Source organism: Bufo gargarizans, chromosome 1 (genome assembly GCF_014858855.1).
Source record: "Bufo gargarizans isolate SCDJY-AF-19 chromosome 1, ASM1485885v1, whole genome shotgun sequence".
Lineage (NCBI taxonomy): Eukaryota > Metazoa > Chordata > Amphibia > Anura > Bufonidae > Bufo > Bufo gargarizans.
This window is the reverse complement of record NC_058080.1, coordinates 175176041-175198970: the sequence shown is the minus strand read 5'-3', so window position 1 is coordinate 175198970 and position 22930 is coordinate 175176041. Positions and strand designations below refer to the sequence as shown.

The following is a 22930-nucleotide window of genomic DNA, read 5'->3' as shown; positions in this document are numbered from 1 at the left end:
TAAATTTCCAATATTTGTAAATTTTGTGTATTCTGGAAAATGTAATTGCTCTCCTCGAAAGGAATATATGACCTACAATCTTTTAACCAATTAAAAACAGATACTGAAACTTTCTTTTAATACATTTTATATTCCGATGGAAGCTTTGAATTCTGTTTTCTGTACTTTATTAAGTAGGCAGCCAGCATGCCTGAACAGCATTCAGAGATGTGCCACATGGTCCATAAGAACTTGCAATCCTGTTTGTGATGATAATGAGATACCTTCTGAAAACTGATTTCTTCAGAACAGGAACTGTCAGCATATTATGATGTTCAGTGGCTAGAATGAAAACTGCAAGATTTTAAGGGATTTTTTTTTAATATAGTTTAAAATAAAAGTTTAAATGAAACTTTAAATAGGTAATTTTCTGTTGACACATTCATTTTCAAAGACTTCATGACTATTTTGTGAAAGTAACACATATTAAAATAACCAAAGCAAGTATACAACAAGTAAAATATTGTTTCTTCTCAATAGTTTGTACAAATAATAATAGTATTAAACATTTTTATACAAAATCTTTATTTTGGCATATAATGAAAACTGCATTTAAAACACAGCTATTTGAATACATTTGGTTCAGTCTGAAAAATAATATCCCTTTTTCATGTATTCATAATATTTCCTGAATTCTGTATACATATAAAATAGAAAATAATTTGGTAAACATAATTAAAGTTACATTTACAGCTTGTAAGATTCCCCACTCAATATCACAAAATTGATTCCAAAGTGGGGTTAAACAGGTCTTAGACAATTATTAAGCATTAGATCAGGAATAGGCAAGTCATCACCTATGCACCACTGAACTACTATTCCAAAGCTCAGCCAATAAGTAGGTGGTGATGTACTGAGCCTCGGGAAATATAGTGTTAAAAATTGCCATCCTTGGTTTACTTTAAGCACCAGTCAAACAAAACCAAACAGCCACAATGGAGAATATTTATCTAATATTATGCAAAAGGAAAGTGGAGCCTTTGCCAATAGCAACCAGATAGACTCTACTTCTCATTTTCCAGATGCCTTTTGAAATATGGAAGCAGCAATTTGACTGGTTGCTATGGGCAACTGCACCAATTTTCTTTTTTAGTCTCTCCACTGTGCATATATTTCTTCAGGACATGCCCATATAACTTGAGTAATAATGGAATTTTATTTTACCATCTATGAAGAAATGTGAAGCACCATTAAAGTAGCTTATTCTACCGTATATGGCATTGTAAATACTCATGTTTATTTACTTGTTTTCTTTTTCCTGTGCTATTTATACATTTTTTAGGTCACTGAAAAGTTAACAACTTAAAGGGGAATTAATTAAAATGACCACCAGTAACTGTCCTAGAATGTGAGCAGGACTGGCTGCCTGGGAGAATGAGGGGACACAATATACTACATAATGGTGAGTGTTACTGTCAGGCTGCTCAGCCATGATGACATATTGTAGGCAGGATCACATCATTACCATCTATTGTAGAGCAGTATAGTGAGGTCCTGTCCCCTTGACAGCTCTTCAATTGGAGGAAACCCGTCCTGCTCACATTCTAGGACAGGTTGATGTCGGCCATTTTAAATAGTAAATGGAAAAATTATATGTCCCTCTTTGGAACCATCCTTTCCTTTTCTATGAAAAGAGCAAAGTTGGCCACAAAGAGATAATCAAACGTATTTTTAAATGTTCTTGTGTGATATTCTGCCCTTATGACTAACAAAAGTGCTTGATTTCTCCTTATACTGTACCTTATTAATAATTATAAGATACTTTGGGGGGTTGTATGATTATTATACATTCTAGGTTACATTAAAGGTTGGATAGTGATGATAGGACATGATGCATTAATGGAAAACCTTATAGTTGGGTAACACAACAAACAGGACATTTCCTTTGCCACTTAAGGCAACAGAATTTATAGATTTTTTGATGCTCATATATGTAAAAATATGTTCTCATAGGTAATACAATATGATAGAACCCTTGGTGTAGGACAGTTGAAATTAACCTATATTAGGTAATTGTCTTCATATATTAAAAAATATCATAGTACAATTCTTTTGTTTCAAAAATCAGCATATAGCATCTTGTATTTAACATCAGCATAAGATACATTGTGGCAGCATGATGCCTGGGGGTATAACAATTCACATTAAATTATAATTCCATTATTAACACCGTTTAAGATTGCATAAAAGGTTTTAGTAGCTTTTAAGAAGTATTTCCCCATCTCAGACATTGGTGGCATATCACCTATATCAGATAGGTGCGGGTTCCACCTCTGGGTCCCACTACTCTTACCTCCAAAGTAAAGGAGAGTACTCCAAGTGCGGTCACCCTCCATTCACTGGTATGGGAGTTTGGAAAATAGCAGAACAATGGCTTAATTATTTACAGTCCCATAACAGTGAATGGAGAGGTGATTATGCATGGAAGTTCAGAAAATACCTGAGTGTTCTTGCTCGACTAATTTCGTTACTCCCATAGAAATGAATGGAGAGCACTGCATGCATGGGTGGTGTGCACTTCTTCACTTTGGGGAACATGTTCTGGGGATAGGAGCAGCTGTCAGAGCTGTACCCACACCTATCTAACATTGGTGGCATATCCTAGTGATATGCCTTCAATGTCCGAGATGGATATAACCCTTTAACACTAATTTACTTTCTTTGTTGTTTTTGTGCTGGTTTTGAGATATTTTTTCTTCTGCTTCAAAAGCTGCTTTGTAACTTGGCCTAACAGCTTAGAAAAACTCATCTATGTTCCAGTTAGAAACAAAAATGAGTTTTAAAATGGATTCCACATTGATGCAGATCATGTGCCATCTGTTTCCCCTTCAGATTTATTAATTTGAATGTATGAGTCTTGCTGAAAAAAAAGTGCAAAAATAGAATATGCTGCAATTTTCTATTTGTAAACTCCAACAATTCCAAGATGTCTACATTGCCCATCTGAAAGCAGCCTTAGCTTTTCTGCACATGCTATAGATGTAAGCAAGGACCCTATGTGGTGGCACAATGAGCCCTCACAGATTTATATCATAGTCCAGTAGGCATTTTGCATGCGGATGAATGGTGTCTTCTCAAGTTACTATATTCTTCTCTTGAACCAGTGCATCTCCTAGGGGAATAGTTTAATTTGCAATGAAACATGACATGTTTTTTGTTCTTACATACTCCATATGGATCTGTAAGGGAATAAAAAATCTGTATATGCTTCTCCTAGCAGTCTATGACTGATGTATTTCAGAGCCATATAATATTCATATGGTTGCGTACATGGGCCCTAATTGTAATCTACCAGTCATCTGAGCTCCTATAGTGCACTGCTCTCTAATAACAGAAATTCAAAGAATTCAAAGTTTAGTTTTGCTAGTGAACAAATGACAGAACATCACATAACTCAAAACCGGTCATAGATTCGATTAACATAGTATTTACAAAATTGCCCAACACTTTAGGAAGATTGTACAATGACTGTGCAAAATTGTAAATTTCTGCTGAAGAACTGTTGAGTTTGAGTTGAGTTGAGTTTTTCATTGTTATTAGAAAAAATATTCTGAATAACTGTACAGATGTATATTCTGCCTGACATACTTCCTTTATATACATGCAGTCTCATTAACACAAAGAGACAGAATTAGATATAGGGTAGCCTGCCACCCAACCCATATTGGTCCATGTTCCCAAAAGTAAAAAGCTTTGTGACCTTGCCACAAATACATTTCATGGGACACTATTCATTTTGTCATCATTTACTGGCTCAGTTAGAGGGGTTTTAAATAAGTGGGCTAGTTTTAATTCCAGCTACATTTGTGGATGATCATTTGTTATTGATATTGTACACAAAAATCATGAGAGGCTATAAATAAAAGATTGTTAAACTCTAGTAGTAGTAATATACAGTATAATTAAATGCTGGTAAATACTGGCCTATGATAAGGAGTTTACTAGTTGCACAAATGGTTTTCAATTCAGACATGTTCATGCATTGTGGACACTGGAGAATCTGAAAACTGTCACAGAAATGGAGACAGGTAAACAAAACGTTTTCATATAGACATAAGACAAGCAGAGCAGTCCCTCGGTTTGGCCATTTTAATTGACTACAATTTACTGGACACCATATATAGGTAGTTGAAATGCAGTGTCTTAATGATTTTTTTTTTGTCTACATGCCTTACTTGGTCCCCGCAAGTTCTTACAGTTGTGAATACCACACATGGGTCTTATACTTGAAACTCTTGTTGTATCAACAGTTCCTCGGACAGTGCAGGCACTGATGTTCCATTAATTCCTATGTCTGAACGCAGGGGTGAGGTCGGACTGTGAACCGAGAGCATAGACAGTGAAGGCGAAAAGGTTGGGGTCATTGTTGAAGACTGACATGCCAAATTAGAGAAATAAGGTGATCGTGGATATTTTACAAATGTCTGTCCTGACATTATAGTTGGCATTCGAGGTGGTACTGCCCTTATCCCAGGCTGTGCCACAGATGTGATTAATGGGGGTGGAAAAATGAAAGGTTTCTTTTGCTTAGGCACATGCCGATGAATCTTTTCATCTTTCAGCCTACCAATATCACAGAAAACAGAGGAAAGTGTCTGAAACCTGGGTTCCCAGCTAAGCAGGTAATCCCAATTATAACTTCCTCTAAGGTCCTCATCAGAGGCCACTAAAGATGCCAAAGAACCATATCTTGAGTCATATGACATAGGAACATAGATGTAGTCCTGACTGGTCTCTGGCAGGGAGTTTTTGTCCTTTGGGTTATTTTCACTGTCATGTTGTGTTGCTGGTATCTCCTTTTTGCAATTATAGTATGCATGGCATTCTCCTTCTGCTTTTTCCTCCTTAAGGATCACCACACTTTCTGTGTTTTCTGACCCAATCACCACATCTGTTTCATCTGATTCACATGACAGAAGATCAGAGTATCTTGGAATTCCAGAGTCTGGAACTCGTGAGGCTCTTTCACTAAGAACAGAACCAGATTCTTTTCTAATGGGGTATTCATTGATCATCTTTATTTCTTCATCTTCAGCAGTTTCCCCTTCTGTTGAGCCATGACCACTCGAGTCTGAATTCCTGCATTTGTTCCCAGTGTCTTTCTTTTCTCTAATGCCAACTAACCCCAGCCACTCTGCTGTATCTGGAGGTATGCTGTTCTTGGTATTTTCATACTTTGGACACTCATCAGACATGCAGTCTTTAACATTTGAATTTGGGAGAGCAGGAAGAGCAACTTCTTTTATCCCGCAAGCATTTACAACATCTTTTCTCTTATATCGCAGAATTATGCCAATAAGGCTTATAGCCAGTAGCAAAAAAACCACAAAGGAAATGCCGAAACTGATGGAAAGTATGTTTGCTGACATAACAGGGTAACTTTCTAGAGCTGTTGAAATGTTAACTCGAACAGTGCAGGTCGATGACTTTGACTCTAGCTTTGGGCTTTGGGCTCTTACCACTAACTCAATAATGTCATCATTTTGTCTTGAGTTAGTTCGTATCTTTTGAACACTTCTTTTTAAGTATATGACACCACTAGTTGCATTGACAGAGAAAAACTGAGAAGACTTTTCAAGATTATAATAGATCACCCCATCAAGTCCTTCATCCTTGTCTGAAGCTGCTACTTTGCCTATGACTTGTCCAGGTTTGTTTTCTTGTGGTATGTCAAATAAATATTCATCCTCTTGGAATAGAGGTGGAAACTCATCCTGCCCCTCTATGTCTACATAAACCAGTACGCAGGCTGTGGATTCACTTCTGTCTTTAACCTGGACAACAAGGCAATACTTTTTATGAGTCTCATAATCGATTTTGCTCTTTGTATAAATGTCCCCAGTTAATGAGTCTATGAAAAACTTATCTTGCTTTAGCTCATTTAGGCACATCGATTGAATAGAGTAACTCAAGGCACCAAATGGTCCAGAATCTAAGTCAATGGCATTTGCTGTGCACACTGGTGAGAAGGGCGGCATATTTTCAGAGAGACTACAGCTCAAACTGTTAAACAGGAATTGAGGTGGGTAGTCATTGTCATCAAGCACTGTAACGAAGAGTCTTGTAAATGCATCATTATTTTTAGTTCCCCAGGCATTAGTAGCTTTTAAAACTAAAGCAAAATTTATAACAAGTTCATAATCCAGAGGCTCTGCTAGAGTGACAGTCCCATTTTGTAAATCAACTGTGAAAGTGCCTCCATCATTTCCAGAAACAATGCTGTATACTAGGTCAGCATTATCTCCACTGTCATAGTCAAAAGCTGATATTTTGGTCACTTCCATATTTATAGGATAATGTTCTCTGACACTGATATGGTACTCCTGGTTGTTAAATATTGGTGGATTGTCATTGGTATCAAGAACAGATATCAAAACAGTAGCACTAGAGCTTAAAGGCGAGACTCCTTGGTCAGAAGCGATTAAAACCAATGTATGAGTGGTGCTTGTCTCATAATCTAAATTCCCATTTAGAATTAGTTTGCCAATGACTACAAATGGAGGCTGCGAAAGAATCCCAATGCTTTGCACGTAGAACAGATTGTAGGAATTTCCACTGACAATTGAAAGGTCACTATATGCATTCTCATGGGTCCAATCCAAATCTGTAACTGTAAAGGTAAGAATAGCCTCTCCAACCACAGCGTCTTCACTTATATTAACATGGTACACCTCTTCTGAAAATGAAGGGGAATTATTGTTTACATCATGAATCTGTAGCTCCAGAATAGTAGTGGAAGATAACGGAGGAACTCCACTATCCTTGGCTTCTATCAAAATAGGAATCACAGTACTTTTCTCCTTTATCCCCACCGGCATGTCTGTATGCACTGAACCTAAAATGATCAGATTACAGAAAATTAATTTATTTCAAATAAAATCCAATGATATAATACTAATGAAGTAGATTTTTCTTGCAATGCTTCAAAAGTATTCAGTTTTGCACATAAAATATTTGAAGTAGCATTGGGGATTCATAAATATAATATGGTGTTCAGGTAAGAGAACTATATACTATATGTAGGCTACATAACTGAAGTACATATATTAATATTCCTACCTCATTATGCATTCCTGTAATCAAATTCATCTTTCAAAGTTCTTTATATTGGTATAAGCATGTAATTGGAATAGAACTGAAATGGCTGAATTCAGCTTCCTTCAACACTTCTTATATCTACATCTAGTATGTTCAAACTCGTTAGGGACCTACTGACCAACAGTTGGAGTGGTATGCTAAAGCTTTTGTTACCATTAGAGATGGGCGAAGTTCTCAAAACTTTGATTTGGCTGCTTTACCGACTTTCACAAATATATTTGCTTTGTGACAAATCTGAGCATCTGAGATTGCCATTAAGGGTTGTCGGGTAAAAAACAAACAAAAAAAACCCAAAAAAAAATACCTTATCCATTTGATCTTGAAGAGCGCGCTGTGGCCATCTTGCTTGAAGATCTAGTGCGAAATCTCACATGGTGCGTGATGAAGTCATCACGCTTGCCAGTGCGTTGACATAATACATCACTGTGCACAAGATTTTGTGTGGGATCTTCAACCAAGATGGCCGTGGAAGACTCTGTGCGCAATCGAATGAGGTGAATTTTTTTTTTTGTTTTACTGCCATTTTAGGGAAAATTGATTCTACCAATGAAGCACGAGGAAATTCGGCCTATTGGAGAATCAGATTTCCCCTGAAATTCAAATCAAAGTCCATTTCGTGAACTTCGATTTGCTCAACACTAGTTACTAGTGTTGATCGAGCATGCTCAGCAGTACCACATGCCGAGTACCACATGTGCTCGAGCGCCATGCTTGAGTCTCCTCCCCGCACATTTCTTGCCTGCTACGCAGCCAATAAATGTGCAGGTAAGTACTGCCCTCACTGTAATGGCAGTAGCCATGTTGGTAGCTGGCATTCCATGATTGGCTGGCCGGAACGCGTCATCGGGTGCTATATAGCAAAGGAAGGGACAGAGTGTAAGGAGTGTAATTGAATATTTTTGTGTACAAAAACATTTCAGAGACCCAAAAGACCTTGTAAGGACTATTGTGTGTGACAGCAGCAATATATGTTTGTAGCGCAACCTGCGCTAAATTGCTCAGTAAAAGGGAGAGCTGTGCATAGTAAGGGACAGACAGTGTAGGGAGTGTAATAGGAAGATTTTTATACAAAAAACTTTTCAGAGACCCAAAAGGACTATTGTGTGTGAAAGCAGCAATATATATTTTTAGCGAATCCAACGCTAAATACTGTGTAATAGGCCGATGCGGACAGTTAAATTAACCACGCCACATCTCCTGTTTAAAGTGTGCGCATCCCTAAAATATCAGTGACATCCAGTGTACTTTTTCTGTAGACACTGCGAACAGTGACATTACCTGTGGTACCTTTGTAAATTTTTTTGCGCATACACTTCCAAATCCTACACTACTGTACGTGTGACATACTTTTAAGCATATATCACATTTAAAATGAAGAAGGCGAGCAGTAAGGGACGGGAAGTGGCCGTGATGCTGATGGTGAACGCAGAGGCTGTGGCCCTGGGTGCGGAGAAACTGTGCCTGCTCCCACAGCATAAGAGAAACAATCATCCACGATACCTAGCTTCATGTCCCAGTTTGCAGGGCAGCGCAGGACAACGCTTGCGAAGTCAGCCCTGTGCGAGCAGGTGGTCGGTTGGATTGCAAAAGATAATGCTTCCAGTCGGTTAAGCACCACCCTGTCTTCCACCAAGTCCAATCTCAGTAAGCAGGAGTCTGGTCAACACAATCCTCACCCTGATCATTCTTCCTCCCACCATGTACAGTCTGGCCAAATAAGTGATCCCACACTCGGATATTCCGAGGACTTCTTTTCATCACCATTACTTGATTTGGGCCTCTCGCCAAGCACGCTTGAAGAGGGACATGAGATTTTGTGCCCTGATTCTTCAGCTTCCACAGTCACAAGAACATGACAGTGGGGAACGGCAATTACTGTTTAATAAGGTGGATGATGATGAGACACAGTTGCCAATGAGTCAACCGCAATTACTGTCTCAAGAGGATGATGAAGAGGATGAGACACAGTTGTCAATTACTGAGGATGTGGTAAGGTCAACTAATTAGGAGGATGATCAGAGTGAGGAAGTGGAAGAGGAGGTGCTGGACGATGAGGTCACTGACCCAACCTGGGAAGGAGGAAAGCCGAGCAAAGACAACAGTACAGAGAGGGGGGGGGGGGATCTGCAGCACCGCAACAAGCTGGAAGAGGCAGTGGGGTGCCAAAAGGTAGATGGCGGGCCACACCAAACAGGCTCGCAAATTTTCCACGCAGTACCCCCTTGCGGAAATCTCCCTTTCCAAGGGGTAGATGTTCCACAGTGTGGCACTTTTTTGAGGAAAGTGCGGCCGACAAAAGAATAGTAGTTTTCAGCCTGTGCCATATGAAAATGAGCAGGGGCGTGAACACTAGCAACCTCATGACCACCAGCATGATCCGCCACATGGAATCCAAGCACCATAATAAATGAGATGAATGCCTAGGTCCACAATCTGTGTCTGCGGGTCACACCACTGCCTCCTCTTCCCCTGTGTTACGTGCTGGCCAATCCCCTGTCGAAGGCACAGGCACAGATGCATCCCACTCTGCACCTGGTCCTTTGCAAGCACCATTAGCGACCACATCCACTTCTGTGTCCCAGCGCAGCATCCAAATATCTTTATCCCAGGCCTTTGAATGCAAGCAAAAATACCCAGCCACCCACTGTCACGGCCATGGTCATGGTCGTGACTCCTGATCGCATGCGGTTGCCTGCGGTTTTGGTTTGGTTGTTCAACCACAGGTGAGGGCCGCTAGTGTGCTGCCTCACTTGTGGTTGCCGCAGGCAACAAGTGTTGTATTGTCGCAGTATAGCAGCCTGAGCCGGTGCTAGGCAGCTTGCTGCAATGGCATGCGGTTACACCTAGAAACCTCTCTGTTAGTTGGTGTGTGTTTGTTATGCACTTTGTATGTCTGGTGTGCACTTGGTCTTATGTTAGGTGTGCACTGTGACACTTCCCTTCACTGTGGCTGCCCGTGGCAACGTTTGGTATGATGTACATGTGGTGGCAGTGTCTCGGCCTTCTGGCTGACTCCCAGGACATGGTTGCCACCCATGTCGTTGCCAGCCGTAACAGCCGCAGTGTGATGTGCATTTGGACACTTCCCCTTTAAGTGGTTTCACTCCCTGTAAGTTTGGAAGGGTTAATTCTCTTGCTTTGTGTGTCTGTGTGGGTGTGGCTACTTTGGGCTATAAAGCCTCAGTGTTAATCTCCAGTCTGAGGGGTACTTCAGCCATGGCTAGCTGGAGTAGCCGCCTGGTAATTCCACCTGCCAGTGGGGGCCACCCTTGTGGTCATAAAATTATTGTTATATATTTTTATACACGATGTTCTGAAGATGTTTTCCTTTGTGATGTTATGCACCTATGGATCTGGGTTCCTGTGTGTTTGTGTGTGTGCTGTGTCCACTGGTGTTTGGGTGTGGACACTTGCTGTATTGCACGGGATCCAGTCTGTGTGTCTGTGGCAGGTAGGTGTGGAAAAGCTTTTCATCCTCCTGCCATATCCATAGGCTGTTTATGTTCTCTTCCCTTTGCAGCTTGGCTAGTGAGACTCCTGTTCCTCCGTGTCTAGGAAGAACAGGTTGTCATACCCTGCTCCTTGTTCCAGGGCAATCCTGAGGGCTAGCAGGGACCCCAAGGCATCCGGTGTATGAGTCCTCCCACCTTCAGGGTTGACTCATATGGTTAGGAGTCAGGGTCAGTTTAGGGACACGATAGGAGGTGACCTGCTCCCTAATACTGTCGTCCTGGCCAAGCAGTGCTTAACATCTACGGGCATCGCACGGCTGAGGGTTTCCCCATCCCCAGCCGTGACACCCACCCACAGGCCATAGCACTAAATGCGCGCAGCATTCCAAATTACTGGCCCTGGAAATGTTGCCATTTAGGCTTATGGACACTGAGGCATTCCACAGCCTGATGTCGGCGGCCGTCCCGCGTTACGCAGTCCCCACCTATTTTTCAAGATGTGCCATGCCAGCCTTACACCAACATGTCTCCCGTAACATCACACGTGCCATGACGAACGCAGTTACTGGGAAGGTCCACTTAATCACAGACACATGGACAAGTCCAGGGAAGCTACATTTCCCTGACGACACACTGGGTGAATGTTGGAGGCCGGGAGCGAGTCGTACCCTGGGATGGCACAGGTGCTACCGACGCCAAGGATTGAGGCCCTACATCGATCAGGGTTTCTGCCAGCACCTACGTTAGTGGCTCTAAACCAAAATTCTCTTCCTCCATCTCCTCCTCCACTTCCACCTCCGAATTATCCGCGTGCAGAACCAGTCAGTCATCAGTTAGTAGCTGGAAGCAGTGTAGCACTGCAGTGGCGAAGTGGCAACAGGCCAGGCTGAAGCTGATATGGTTAGGGGACAAACAGAACACCGCCGCAGAGCTGTGACATCGGATAAGAGACCAGACTGAACTGTGGTTCTCGCCACTCAACCAACAACCAGGCATGATTGTGTCTGAAAATGGCCGTAACTTGGTGGCGGCTTTGGAGCTTGGTAAGCTCAGACACATCCCATGTCGAGCCAACATGTTCAACCTTGTGGTTCAGCGGTTTCTCAAAATTTGCCAATTTGCCTGAGCTACTGGTGAAGGTGCGCCACGTGTGTGCACATTTCCCAAGTCATCAACAGCTTCAGCCGGTCTGTCAGTGATGCAGCAGTGCTTGAAATTACCAGCTCACCGGCTGTTGTGCGACTTGAGCACGTGCTGGAACTCCACGTTCCACATGTCGATTAGGCTTTGTGAGCAGCAGAGGGCAATAGTGGAATACCAGCTGCAACATGGTCGTTGCCTTTCCAGTCAGCTTCCGCTCTTCACAAGCCACGAGTGGGCATTGATGTCTGACCTCTGTGAGGTTTTACGCAACTTTGAGGAATCAACACAGATGGTGAGCGGCGATAACGCTATTATCAGCGTAACTATCCCACTTCTGTGTCTACTCAAACGCTCGCTGCTCACAATTATGGTGGACGCTTTACATGTGGAAGAGGTGGAAATGGGGGAAGAAAGTACACAGGCTGATAGCCAGACCACCCTCAGTTCGTCTTCTCAGCGTGAATTGGATGATGAGGAGAAGGAGGAGCAGGAGACGGTTGCCTCTGCTACAGAGGGTAGTACCCATGGAAGTTTTATTCCATCTGTTCAGCGTGGGTGGGCAGAAGAGGAGGAAGAGGAGATTGAGAGTGATCCTCCTGATGACGACAGCGAAGTCTTGCCTGTTGGTACTCTGGCACACATGGCTGACTTCATGTTAGGCTGCCTTTCCCGCGACCCGCACGTTATACGCATTTTAGACAACACGGATTACTGGTTGCTCACCCTTCTCAACCCCCGGTACAAAGAGAACTTCTCATCGCTCATTCCTCTGGTGGAAAGGATGAGTAAAAGGGTGTAATACCAGAAGATCATTGCTGAAAAATTGTTACAAAAATTTCCAGCTGACAATGCTGGCGGCAGAGACTGTAGTTCCTTGGCCAACCGAGGAGGGGAGACAAGGGGAACAAACAGCAGTTCCAAAAGATGCAGGGCAACACTCTACAAAGCCTGGGACAGTTTCATGACACCCCGCCAGCACCCTCACCCTGATGCATGGCCTAGTGTCACAAGGAGGAAAAAAAATTGGAAAATGGAGAAGGAGTACATAGCAGACCATGTCAATGTCCTTAATGATCCCTCAGTGCCTTACAACTACTGGGTTTCAAAGCTGGACACGTGGCGCTCTACGCCTTGGAGGTGCTGGTCTGTCTTGCCACCAGCGTTTTATCTGAGTGGGTATTTAGTGCTGCTGGTGGCATTATAACAGATAAGCGTATCTGCTTTTCAACTGAAAATGCTGACAGGTTGACTCTTATAAAAATGAACAAGGCCTGGATTGACCATGACTTCTCAACTCCACCAGAGGAAAGCTGATGAACATAAAGGCACTTTAATTGTGTTGTTTATAATGTACTGAATACACTATATTCCCATGCACCCCTTCCACCACAAACAAGGTATATGGTTGAATCTTCCTTTTCTCATCCTCCTTCATCCACATGCTTATCCTTCGCATATAACGCCCTCGCATATATGCCCTTCGCATATAATGTTTTACAGGGTCAGCTCACCGGTAGGCCCTCTCCTACAATGTTTTACAGGGTCAACTCACACCAGCAGGTCCTCACATATAATTTTTTAGAGAGTCACCTCACCAGTAGGCCCACGCATATAATGTTTTACAGGATCAGCTCACCAGAAGGCCTTGACCTACAATCTTTTACAGGGCCAACTCACCTGAAGGCCTTCGCATATAATGTTTTAGAGGGTCAGGATTGTAGGATAAAACTTACCAGGAAAGATTAAAGGACCTTAACATGTATAGCTTGGAAGAAAGACGAGACAGAGGGGATATGATAGAAACTTTTAAAAACATAAAGGGAATCAACAAGGTAAAAGAGGAAAGAATATTTAAAAGAAGAAAAACTGCTACAAGAGGATATAGTTTTAAATTAGAGGGGCAAAGGTTTAAAAGTAATATCAGGAAGTATTACTTTACTGAGAGAGTAGTGGATGCATGGAATAGCTTTCCTGCAGATGTGGTAGCTGCAAATACAGTGGAGGAGTTCAAGCATGCATGGGATAGGCATAAGGCCATCCTTCATATAAGATAGGGCCAGGGGCTATCCATAGTATTTAGTTTATTGGGCAGACTAGATGGGTCAAATGGTTCTTATCTGCCGACACATTCTATGTTTCTATGTCAGCTCACCTGCAGGCCCTTACCTAATTATACCTAATAGGTAATTTGCATACATGCTGCCTTGCTTAGATGTGGTAGCCGTAGCTGTTTCTCAGGCTCCCTCTCCGGAATCGAACCATGATTCCCCCATTACCCATGGTCTACATGGTTTGGGCTGAAAATAACATCGAAAGTTGATAGGGCAGACATCCGAATGGCTCGTCACCGTCATGGGAACGTGCGATTGCCCCCAGGTTATCTAGAATCACCAAAGCGGCAGCATGCCCTCGTCCATAATGTATTAGATGGTCAGATAAGCAGGCCCTTGCTCCAAATGTTTTAGAGGGAGACTAGCAGGCCCTTGCTCCTAATGTTTTTAAGGGTCACCAGCAGGCCATCAATTATCATTTTTCAAGGCTGTGTATGATGCCCTCTTTTATGTTTAGCAAACGGTGCATTGTAGTGCCGCTTCCTTGTAATTTTTGGCAGCCCTTTCACTTAGTGCATAGGCTTTATGAGTGTAGGAGTCCCACTACCTGAACAATTGTACCACAATGTGAATGAGGCCCTCCATTATGTCATATACATGTTGTATTGGAGTGCCTCTTCCTTGTAATTTCTGGCAGCACTGGCACTTATATACAAGCAAATATACAGGAAAAAATGTTTCCTAACATTTTTTCCTCTAAAATCGATTTTATCTCTGGTTTGTTGTGTATTGTTGTCAGTCTGTAAAAGTGGCGTACTACTCGGGCAACATCGTTCCCAGCAGCGACCTGGGAGTCCAAGATGCATCCAGACATCCTCCCCATGCTGTTCCCAAACCATTTTGGTGGTGTTTCCATCAATGTCTGTCCTTTTCCTATGAACCAGACACCCTCCCCTCTTCAGAGCAGGGGGTGCCTGGTTTAATGCTCGGGTTCTCCTATTGGCTTCCATTATACTCAGGTGCTTGGTAGAGCACCCGAGCATCCCGATGTGTTTGGCCAGAGCACCTGAGCAATTAGGTGCTCGATCAACACTACTAGTTACCACTAAAATTTGTGTTTATCTTTCTTTATGAAATTTTTTTAAATTGATGAAGCTTAACTGATAGTTGTTAATGTTTGTAAATCCATTATGTACATTGCAACCTGATTTTATAGTTAGGTATCTGTTTAATACTTTGAATTACATTAAAGTGAATGGAAGGAGGAATAAAAATAAAAACAATGTTACAGATGATACTTGTTGTCCGTTGCATGTTTTTTATCATCTGTTGAGAATGTAAAACAATAGATGAAAAATGATGGGAGACATTTATCATTTGCAGTTGTTTTTGTGTCAGTGAAGTCTGGCTTTGCCTTGTGTGCCTGTGCCAAATTTATGAAATATTGCAACTTAATAATATATTTGGCATGAGTGCATTGTGGTTTACACCTATATGTGTGAAAGTACCCCAGGGGGTTGCCTGGCATAGCTTGCAACTATTTTGTGACTTTTGCAAAAGTTGCACATAGTAAATAAGGCATAAACCAGGTCTAATCTTGTTTTTACTTCTAAAATATAGAGCACTTTGAAAAGTGGTGAGGAAAACCAAATGTTACAAAATTTGACCAAATGGTGCAGTTACCATGACTTGCAACATTTTTTAAGCCACAAAACTGCCACATCTGAATTGCTAAATGCCCCGCTACATCTTTGCCTTGAAACGGCAAACAATGATAGTAATTAGCAAAACGGTTAATCATGGATGAATTTTTAGATGATTTTGAAATGAATACATAGGATAGGAGGTCTCTTGGATAACAGGCTTGAGTATGAAATATTCACTTCATAGCCATACAACTGATTAAATGAGATTATGTATGTGATTTAGCTTCCTCTCTGTAAGCACATAGGTCTGTGAAAGGTTGAACTTGATAGCCACAGTTAGAAAGCCATTTTGAAGACTTCTGCATCTATTTATTTAGGTGGAAAGATTGTTCTTGTAGAAAACATCCATAGGTATCTATATTTGAGCGAGGGCTTTGACTATCCGCTAAAAAGTAATACCTATACCCATTTTTTGGGGAACTCAGTGGTGGGAGTTATATCCTAGCACTTAAACCCTCACCAATTGATCATCTAAGGTGTTATCCTAAGAAAACTCCTTCAAATAATCATATCATCTTCACAGTAAAGCCTTTGATCTAGTAGAGTATCTGATCAATACAACAAGAAAAAAATACCTTTATATAAACTTGGTCTAAATGCAAATATCAAATCCATTGTGTAAACTAGATCTTTTAAATATAGTTGATAATCTCATGTAGGCTTATATCATTTGCTATAAACACGTTAAGCATACAGTGAATGCGAATGAAGTTACCTACCAATAGTTGGATGGATTGTAAATCCGTTAAGTGGAGAAATAATTTGATAGGAAACAGGGCCATACATCTCAGAGTCTCTATCCGTAGCAGACACTGTTATAATATATGTATCAGGGGCAGTCAGCTCCGGTATTGATGCCTTTAGGACAAAAAGCAAGAGAAAACAGTCACATAAAATAAAATCATATTTCACCACTCGAATTGAGAAAGGCCTTATATTTAATAGCTATTCCTCTAATGTTTTTGTTGCTGATCTATGCGTGGAACTAAAAGATGTTATTAACTGTACCTTAGTTCCAATATACCTTGTGATTTATTAAAGCTTTCAGCTGAAGATTTGGATTTAGATGGCGTTTTCTGATGTTTTAGGTGTAATTTTATACTAATAGAAGCAAGGCTTCACACAATATTCCTGTCTATATTGGCTTCTCGTGAAGCTACGGCTGACATGCCACTGTAAATATACCCAGTGTTCTGCATACTTTCATCACTTTGATTGACTCTCTACTTATTTGTACAACCATTTTTTTTTTACATTTTTGCATTATCCTTCAATCTATCTATACCCGCTGTGTAAATTGTATATATGTATAATTATACACCAAAGCATTGTCCCCAGGTACTAGCAATAAAGCCCATTGTGTAAAAAAATATAACAGTCTCTAGAAATTCTGCCCCCTAATATGCCATGACTCTACTACCTGGGTACCACCACTCTGTCCCCTGGGTATGCCATCACTGTCCCCTGTAAGTCATCATTGTGCCCTGTGTGTCACTGTTGTGCTCCTTGTATGCCAATTGTGCCCAAATTACAATGGAAGCAAGAAATGATTTATTGATTTTCATTTTTCTTGAAACATTATAATACAAAATGTAGAAGCATTTGCAGTAACTGTGGACCTCTCTCTGCATTTTGCATTGCAGTTTTAATAAAGAAATTTATGGTTTTATATATTTTTTGCTCCCCCGATATCTATTATATGGACTGTATCCACAAACTCACCTTCAGATAGTGACCCCCCCCCCCCCCCCCTCTACTAGTGACTCACTTAATAAAAAAGAAGGTGCAAGGCTAATCATTTCTCACCCATGCTGGGATAATCCACTACTCAATACTACTATAAATACACACTGGCAGACTCCACTACTCAATACACCTCTTCCTGAAGTGGAGGAAAACAGGATGAAGAGGGTAGTGAGTAGTGGAATCCTATCTAAAACTGTGTTTATTGCCCATAGCAACTAATCAAGGCTCGATTTTCATTTCTTAAACTGATCCAGTAAATCGAAAGCTATGCTGTGATGCTGAGTTGTGAGATATTTTCTTTGGATTATAATGGCACCCCCTGGTGTTTGATCTGTATAGTAATGTGTGTGTCCACCTACTGAGGTGGTCGCACATGCTCATTTTCATCCTTACTGCCACCAGCGACATGTTCTGTTAGAAGCTGTGAAGGGTAAAGAGAGAAAGCTGCAGCAGAAATGATATGTCCTATCAGAAAGGACATGCCTCCTGAGCTGCAAGCTTGAAGAAAATCTAGATGTACATGGCTGGAGCTTTGTAAGAAAGAGACTGTCAGGTCCTATATGATATCTTTTATATATATTCATTTTTACACCAATCATGGTATAACCCCTGTGACACAGTAAAGGGAATTGTATGTGGAGGCAGGTATTTTCCTCCCAGTGTGTGCTGCTGGACTAATTAGCAGTCAGGTAAGGTCAAACACCGGACTGGATTGCAGGTGCTGGTCAGGGTTTTTGTTTAAAAGACAGCTGGGTTCATGCAGAGGGGATCTCTGTATTGGGATCTGTGGCTTGTGCCGGGGTGGACGGCTGAGACCCATTTGAGGGGAAACAGGCCGACTGAAGCTTGCTGATGGACTCTTGTTGGCAGAACAGGCCGCATGGTGTGAACTGACACCAATGCTGCAAGGTGACTTTTTTGCTTGAACGTGTTTTTTTGTTCTGTGAACTTTCTAAAGTGTGAATAAACACTGAACTTTTGGTTCACAAACTGGTTGGTGCCTCTATACTGCGTCCGCTTATCCTGTCTACCAGAGCGAATCCCCACACCCCTTTAAAGGTTTTCATATATATTCACAACATTTTATTTTTGAGTTAAATATGTTTTATATTGCCTTTGAATACGAATATAAACTTCTTAATTTTAGGCTTTCAGACATTTGGGGATCCCTAAGTATCTTATCATAACTTGGGCTCTTAGCATAAGGCCTCATGCACACGACAGTATTTTTTCACTGTCCGCAAAACGGGGTTCCGTTGGTCCGTGATCCGTGACCGTTTTTTCGTCTGTGGGTCTTCCTTGTTTTTTGGAGGATCCACGGACATGAAAAATGAAAAAAAAATCTAAGTCAAGTTTGCCATTGAAATGATAGGAAAAAACGGACACGGATCACGGACACGGATCACGGACACGGATGACAATCTTGTGTGCATCCGTGATTTTCACGGACCCATTGACTTGAATGGGTCCGTGAACCGTTGGCCGTGAAAAAAATAGGACAGGTCATATTTTTTTCACGGCCAGGAAAAACGGATCACGGATGCGGCTGCCAAACGGTGCAGTTTCCGATTTTTCCACGGACCCATTGAAAGTCAATGGGTCCGCAAAAAAAACGGAAAACGGCACAACGGCCACGGATGCACACAACGGTCGTGTGCATGAGGCCTAATGGTAAGGGTTTAGCAAAAGAGACTGTTGGAGTTCACTTCAACCAAATGGAAGGGGTTTTGTAAAAACACATGCTTAGCAATTCACAGTTTGTACATTATAAAGCTATTGTGGCTTCTCTCTACCATGGCCAAAAGAAACAGTGATTTGAGGGCATTTTATCATTGCTATGCAATCTAAGGAATTTGCAGAATAATAAATGACCCACTTATATTTTGTATAAGTATAAAATGTATGCTTCATTAAATATTTTCATTGCGCTGAAAGACTTCTGTATTCAATGAAATCATCAGAAGAATATATATGTATAAATGTTCTTGTGTGACCTAGTCAAAATATGAGGTCCTTGTGATTCAGCAAATCCAGATTAGAAGCCCAGCAGTGAGACAGCCAGTGAAAACTTGATATGACACACAATTATACAAAGAGTAATGATGGGCATAACATTACAGTCAAAGCAACCTCCAGTGTAACATAAAACACTCTGGTAGTACAAACATTACACTATACACAATACATTCAAGCCGAACTGTCTAGAATAACCAAGGACATATGTATACTTTACATGCAAGACGCACACTACTAGTACAGTGGGGCAAAAAAAGTATTTAGTTATCCACCAATTGTGCAAGTTCTCCCACTTAAAAAGAGGAGAGAGGCCTGTAATTTTCATCATAGATACACTTCAACTATGAGAGACAGAATGGGGGGAAATAATACAGGAAATCACATTGTAGAATTTCTAAAGAATTAAATAAAATAAGTATTTGGTCACCTAAAAACAAGATTTCTGGCTCTCACAGACCTGTAACGTCTTCTTTAAGGGGCTCCTCTGTCCTCCATTCGTTACCTGTTTTAATGGCACTTGTTTGAACTTGTTATCAGTATAAAAGACACCTGTCCACAACCTCAAACAGTCACACTCCAAACTCCACTATGGCCAAGACCAAAGATCTGTCGAAGGACACCAGAAACAAAATTGTAGACCTGCACCAGGCTGGGAAGACTGAATCTGCAATAGGCAAACAGCTTGTTGTGGAAATCAACTGTGGGAGCAAATATTAGAAAATGGAAGACATACAAGACCACTGATAATCTCCCTCGATCTGGGGCTCCACGCAAGATCTGAAAAATGATCACAAGAACGGTGAGCAATAATCTCAGAACCACACAGAGGGACCTAGTGAATGACCTGCAGAGAGCTGTGACAAAGGCTACCATCATTAACACACTACGCCGCCAGGGACTCAAATCCTGCAGTGCCAAACGTGTCCCCCTGCTTAAGCCAGTACATGTCTGGGCCGTCTGAAGTTTGCTAGAGAGCATTTGGATGATCCAGAAGAGGATTGGGAGAATTTCATAAGGTCAGATGAAACCAAAGTAGAACTTTTTGGTAAAAACTCAACTCGTCATGTTTGGAGGAGAAAAAATGCTAAGTTGCATCCAAAGAACACCATACCTACTATGAAGCATGGGGGTGGAAACATCATGCTTTGGGGCTGTTTTACTGCAAAGGGACCAGGACGACTGAATCGCGTAAAGGAAAGAATGAATGGGGCCATGTATCGTGAGATTTTGAGTGAAAACCTCCTTCCATCAGCACGGGCATTGAAGATGAAAGTGGCTGGGTTTTTCAGCATGACAATGATCCCAAACATCTCGCCCAGGCAACGAAGGAGTGGCTTCGTGAGAAGCATTTCAAGGTCCTGGAGTGGCCTAGCCAGTCTCCAGATCTCAACCCCATAGAAAACCTTTGGAGGGAGTTGAAAGTCCATGTTGCCCAGTGACAGCCCCAAAACATCACTACTCTAGAAGAGATCTGCATGGAGGAATGGGCCAAAATACCAGCAACAGTGTGTGAAAACCTTGTGAAGACTTACAGAAAACATTTGACCTCTGTCATTGCCAACAAAGGGTATATAACAAAGTATTGAGATGAACTTTTGTTATTGACCAAATACTTATATTCCACCATAATTTGCAAATAAATTATTTAAAAAAATCAGACAGACAATGTGATTATCTGGATTTTTTTTCTCATTATGTCTCTCATAGTTGAAGTATACCTATGATGAAAATTACAGGCCTCTCTCATCTTTTTAAGTGGGAGAACTTGCGCAATTGGTGGCTGACTAAATACTTTTTTGCCCCACTGTATATCTTATTCAGTCTCTGAAACAACATGGATGAGTATAACTGCAACTTTCCCAAAGCAGACAGTAAATTAGTATAATGCAGCAACATTGTTAATTACAGGACTGTTATGCTTACAGGATCATTAATGAAGTTTAAAAAAAAATAATTTACTGACAGATAAGCTTTATCTTAGCTTTTCATCCTATTGCATATAACCTAACTGAAAAGTCATATGACAAATATTACCTATGTCTTCAAAGGCTATGGCTATACTGTACAATAAAAATAAACATATTTGCAATTAGTTCCCTTTTAGTGTTAAACCCATCAGACAAATGTTCTAATGGCTGTAGCCCCTCAAACTGCTTTTCTGAGCACAAATCTAAGCCCTTACTGCCAAATAAAATAACTTTAAATAAAAGGGATATCAGGCATTTTAAACATCTTATTAAAGCATCACTCAGAAGAGCAGAGAGAAGGACTACAGGAAGAACCTGCAGAGAGCTTGTCTGATGGATTCACACAGAACAGAAGTGAGCAGCCTGCAGTGTATGAGAATACATGCAGGCTTCAGAAGACAAGTGGAACAACTTTTTATTGTAAAACACAAATCCACAAAGAAATGGCAAATGTCCCAAAGGTATCCAAAGCCTTCAAATGCAAATAATTGGGCGAAGTTATGTGTAATACATGGTTCTGATAGATATCACAGATTTGTAGCAATACTGGTTTCAGTTATGATTAATTGGGTTATTAAATTTTATCCCATACCATATGTTTTTAGGCTTGTAAGAAAGGAAAGTACATGATGGAGATACATTTTGGGCACATGCTTGGATTCAGTTTAAAATGTGACCACATGTCTGGGTTCTGGCTACAAGACATGCACTGTTTTTTGGCTTTTCACATTTTCCATACCAAGAATTTGTCTGTGTAACACTCTCATGAACTCAAGCTATACAGTCATGTGAAAAAATTAGGACACCCTTTGAAAGCATGTGGTTTTTTGTAACATTTTTAATAAAAGGTTATTTCATCTCCGTTTCAACAATACAGAGAGATTAAAGTAATCCAACTAAACAAAGAAAACTGAAGAAAAGTCTTTTCAAGATCTTCTGTAAATGTCATTCTACAAAAATGCCTATTCTAACTGAGGAAAAAGATAGGACACCCTCACATGTATTCCCTCTTAAATTGGCTCAGATCTCACACAGGTATATCACACCAGGTGCACATAATTAGTAGATCGTTACTCTGCATGTTGAATGAGGCTTGCCCTATTTAAACCTCAGACATTTAGTTTGGTGTGCTCCTGACTGTTGAAGTGAGAGTGAGCACCATGGTGAGAGCAAAAGAGCTGTCAGAGGACTTCAGAAAAAAGATTGTAGCAGCCTATGAGTCTGGGAAGGGATTTAAAAAGATCTCAAAAGATTTTGAAATCAGCCATTCCACTGTCCGGAAGATAGTCTACAAGTGGAGGGCTTTCAAAACAACTGCCAACATGCCCAGGACTGGTCGCCCCAGCAAGTTCACCCCAAGAGCAGACCGCAAGATGCTAAAAGCGGTCTCCAAAAACCCTAAAGTGTCATCTCGAGAACTACAGCAGGCTCTGGCTACTGTTGATGTAGAAGTACATGCCTCTACAATCAGAAAGAGACTATACAAGTTTAACTTGCATGGGAGGTGTGCAAGGAGGAAACCTTTGCTTTCCAAGAGAAACATCGAGGCCAGACTGACATTTGCCAGAGATAAAGTTGACAAAGACCAGGACTTCTGGAATAATGTTCTTTGGACAGATGAGTCCAAAATTGAATTATTTGGACACAACAGCAGAGGACATGTTTGGCGTAAACCAAACACAGCATTCCAAGAAAAGAACCTCATACCAACT

The 22930-nt window shown here is 41.1% G+C and overlaps 1 protein-coding gene across 1 annotated transcript in view; it reads right to left on the bottom strand.

Moving 5' to 3' along the window:
• Positions 1 to 562: 562 nt before the first annotated feature.
• DCHS2 (dachsous cadherin-related 2) overlaps positions 563 to 22930 on the bottom strand; it is a 394236-nt gene continuing 371868 nt past the window's right edge. The window contains exons 19-20 of the mRNA XM_044300255.1: positions 16209 to 16347; positions 563 to 6874 (exon numbers count right to left, since the gene is read on the bottom strand). Coding sequence (XP_044156190.1) covers positions 4260 to 6874; positions 16209 to 16347 — 2754 coding nt within the window. The 3' untranslated portion in view covers positions 563 to 4259. The remainder of the gene's footprint in view (positions 6875 to 16208; positions 16348 to 22930) is intronic.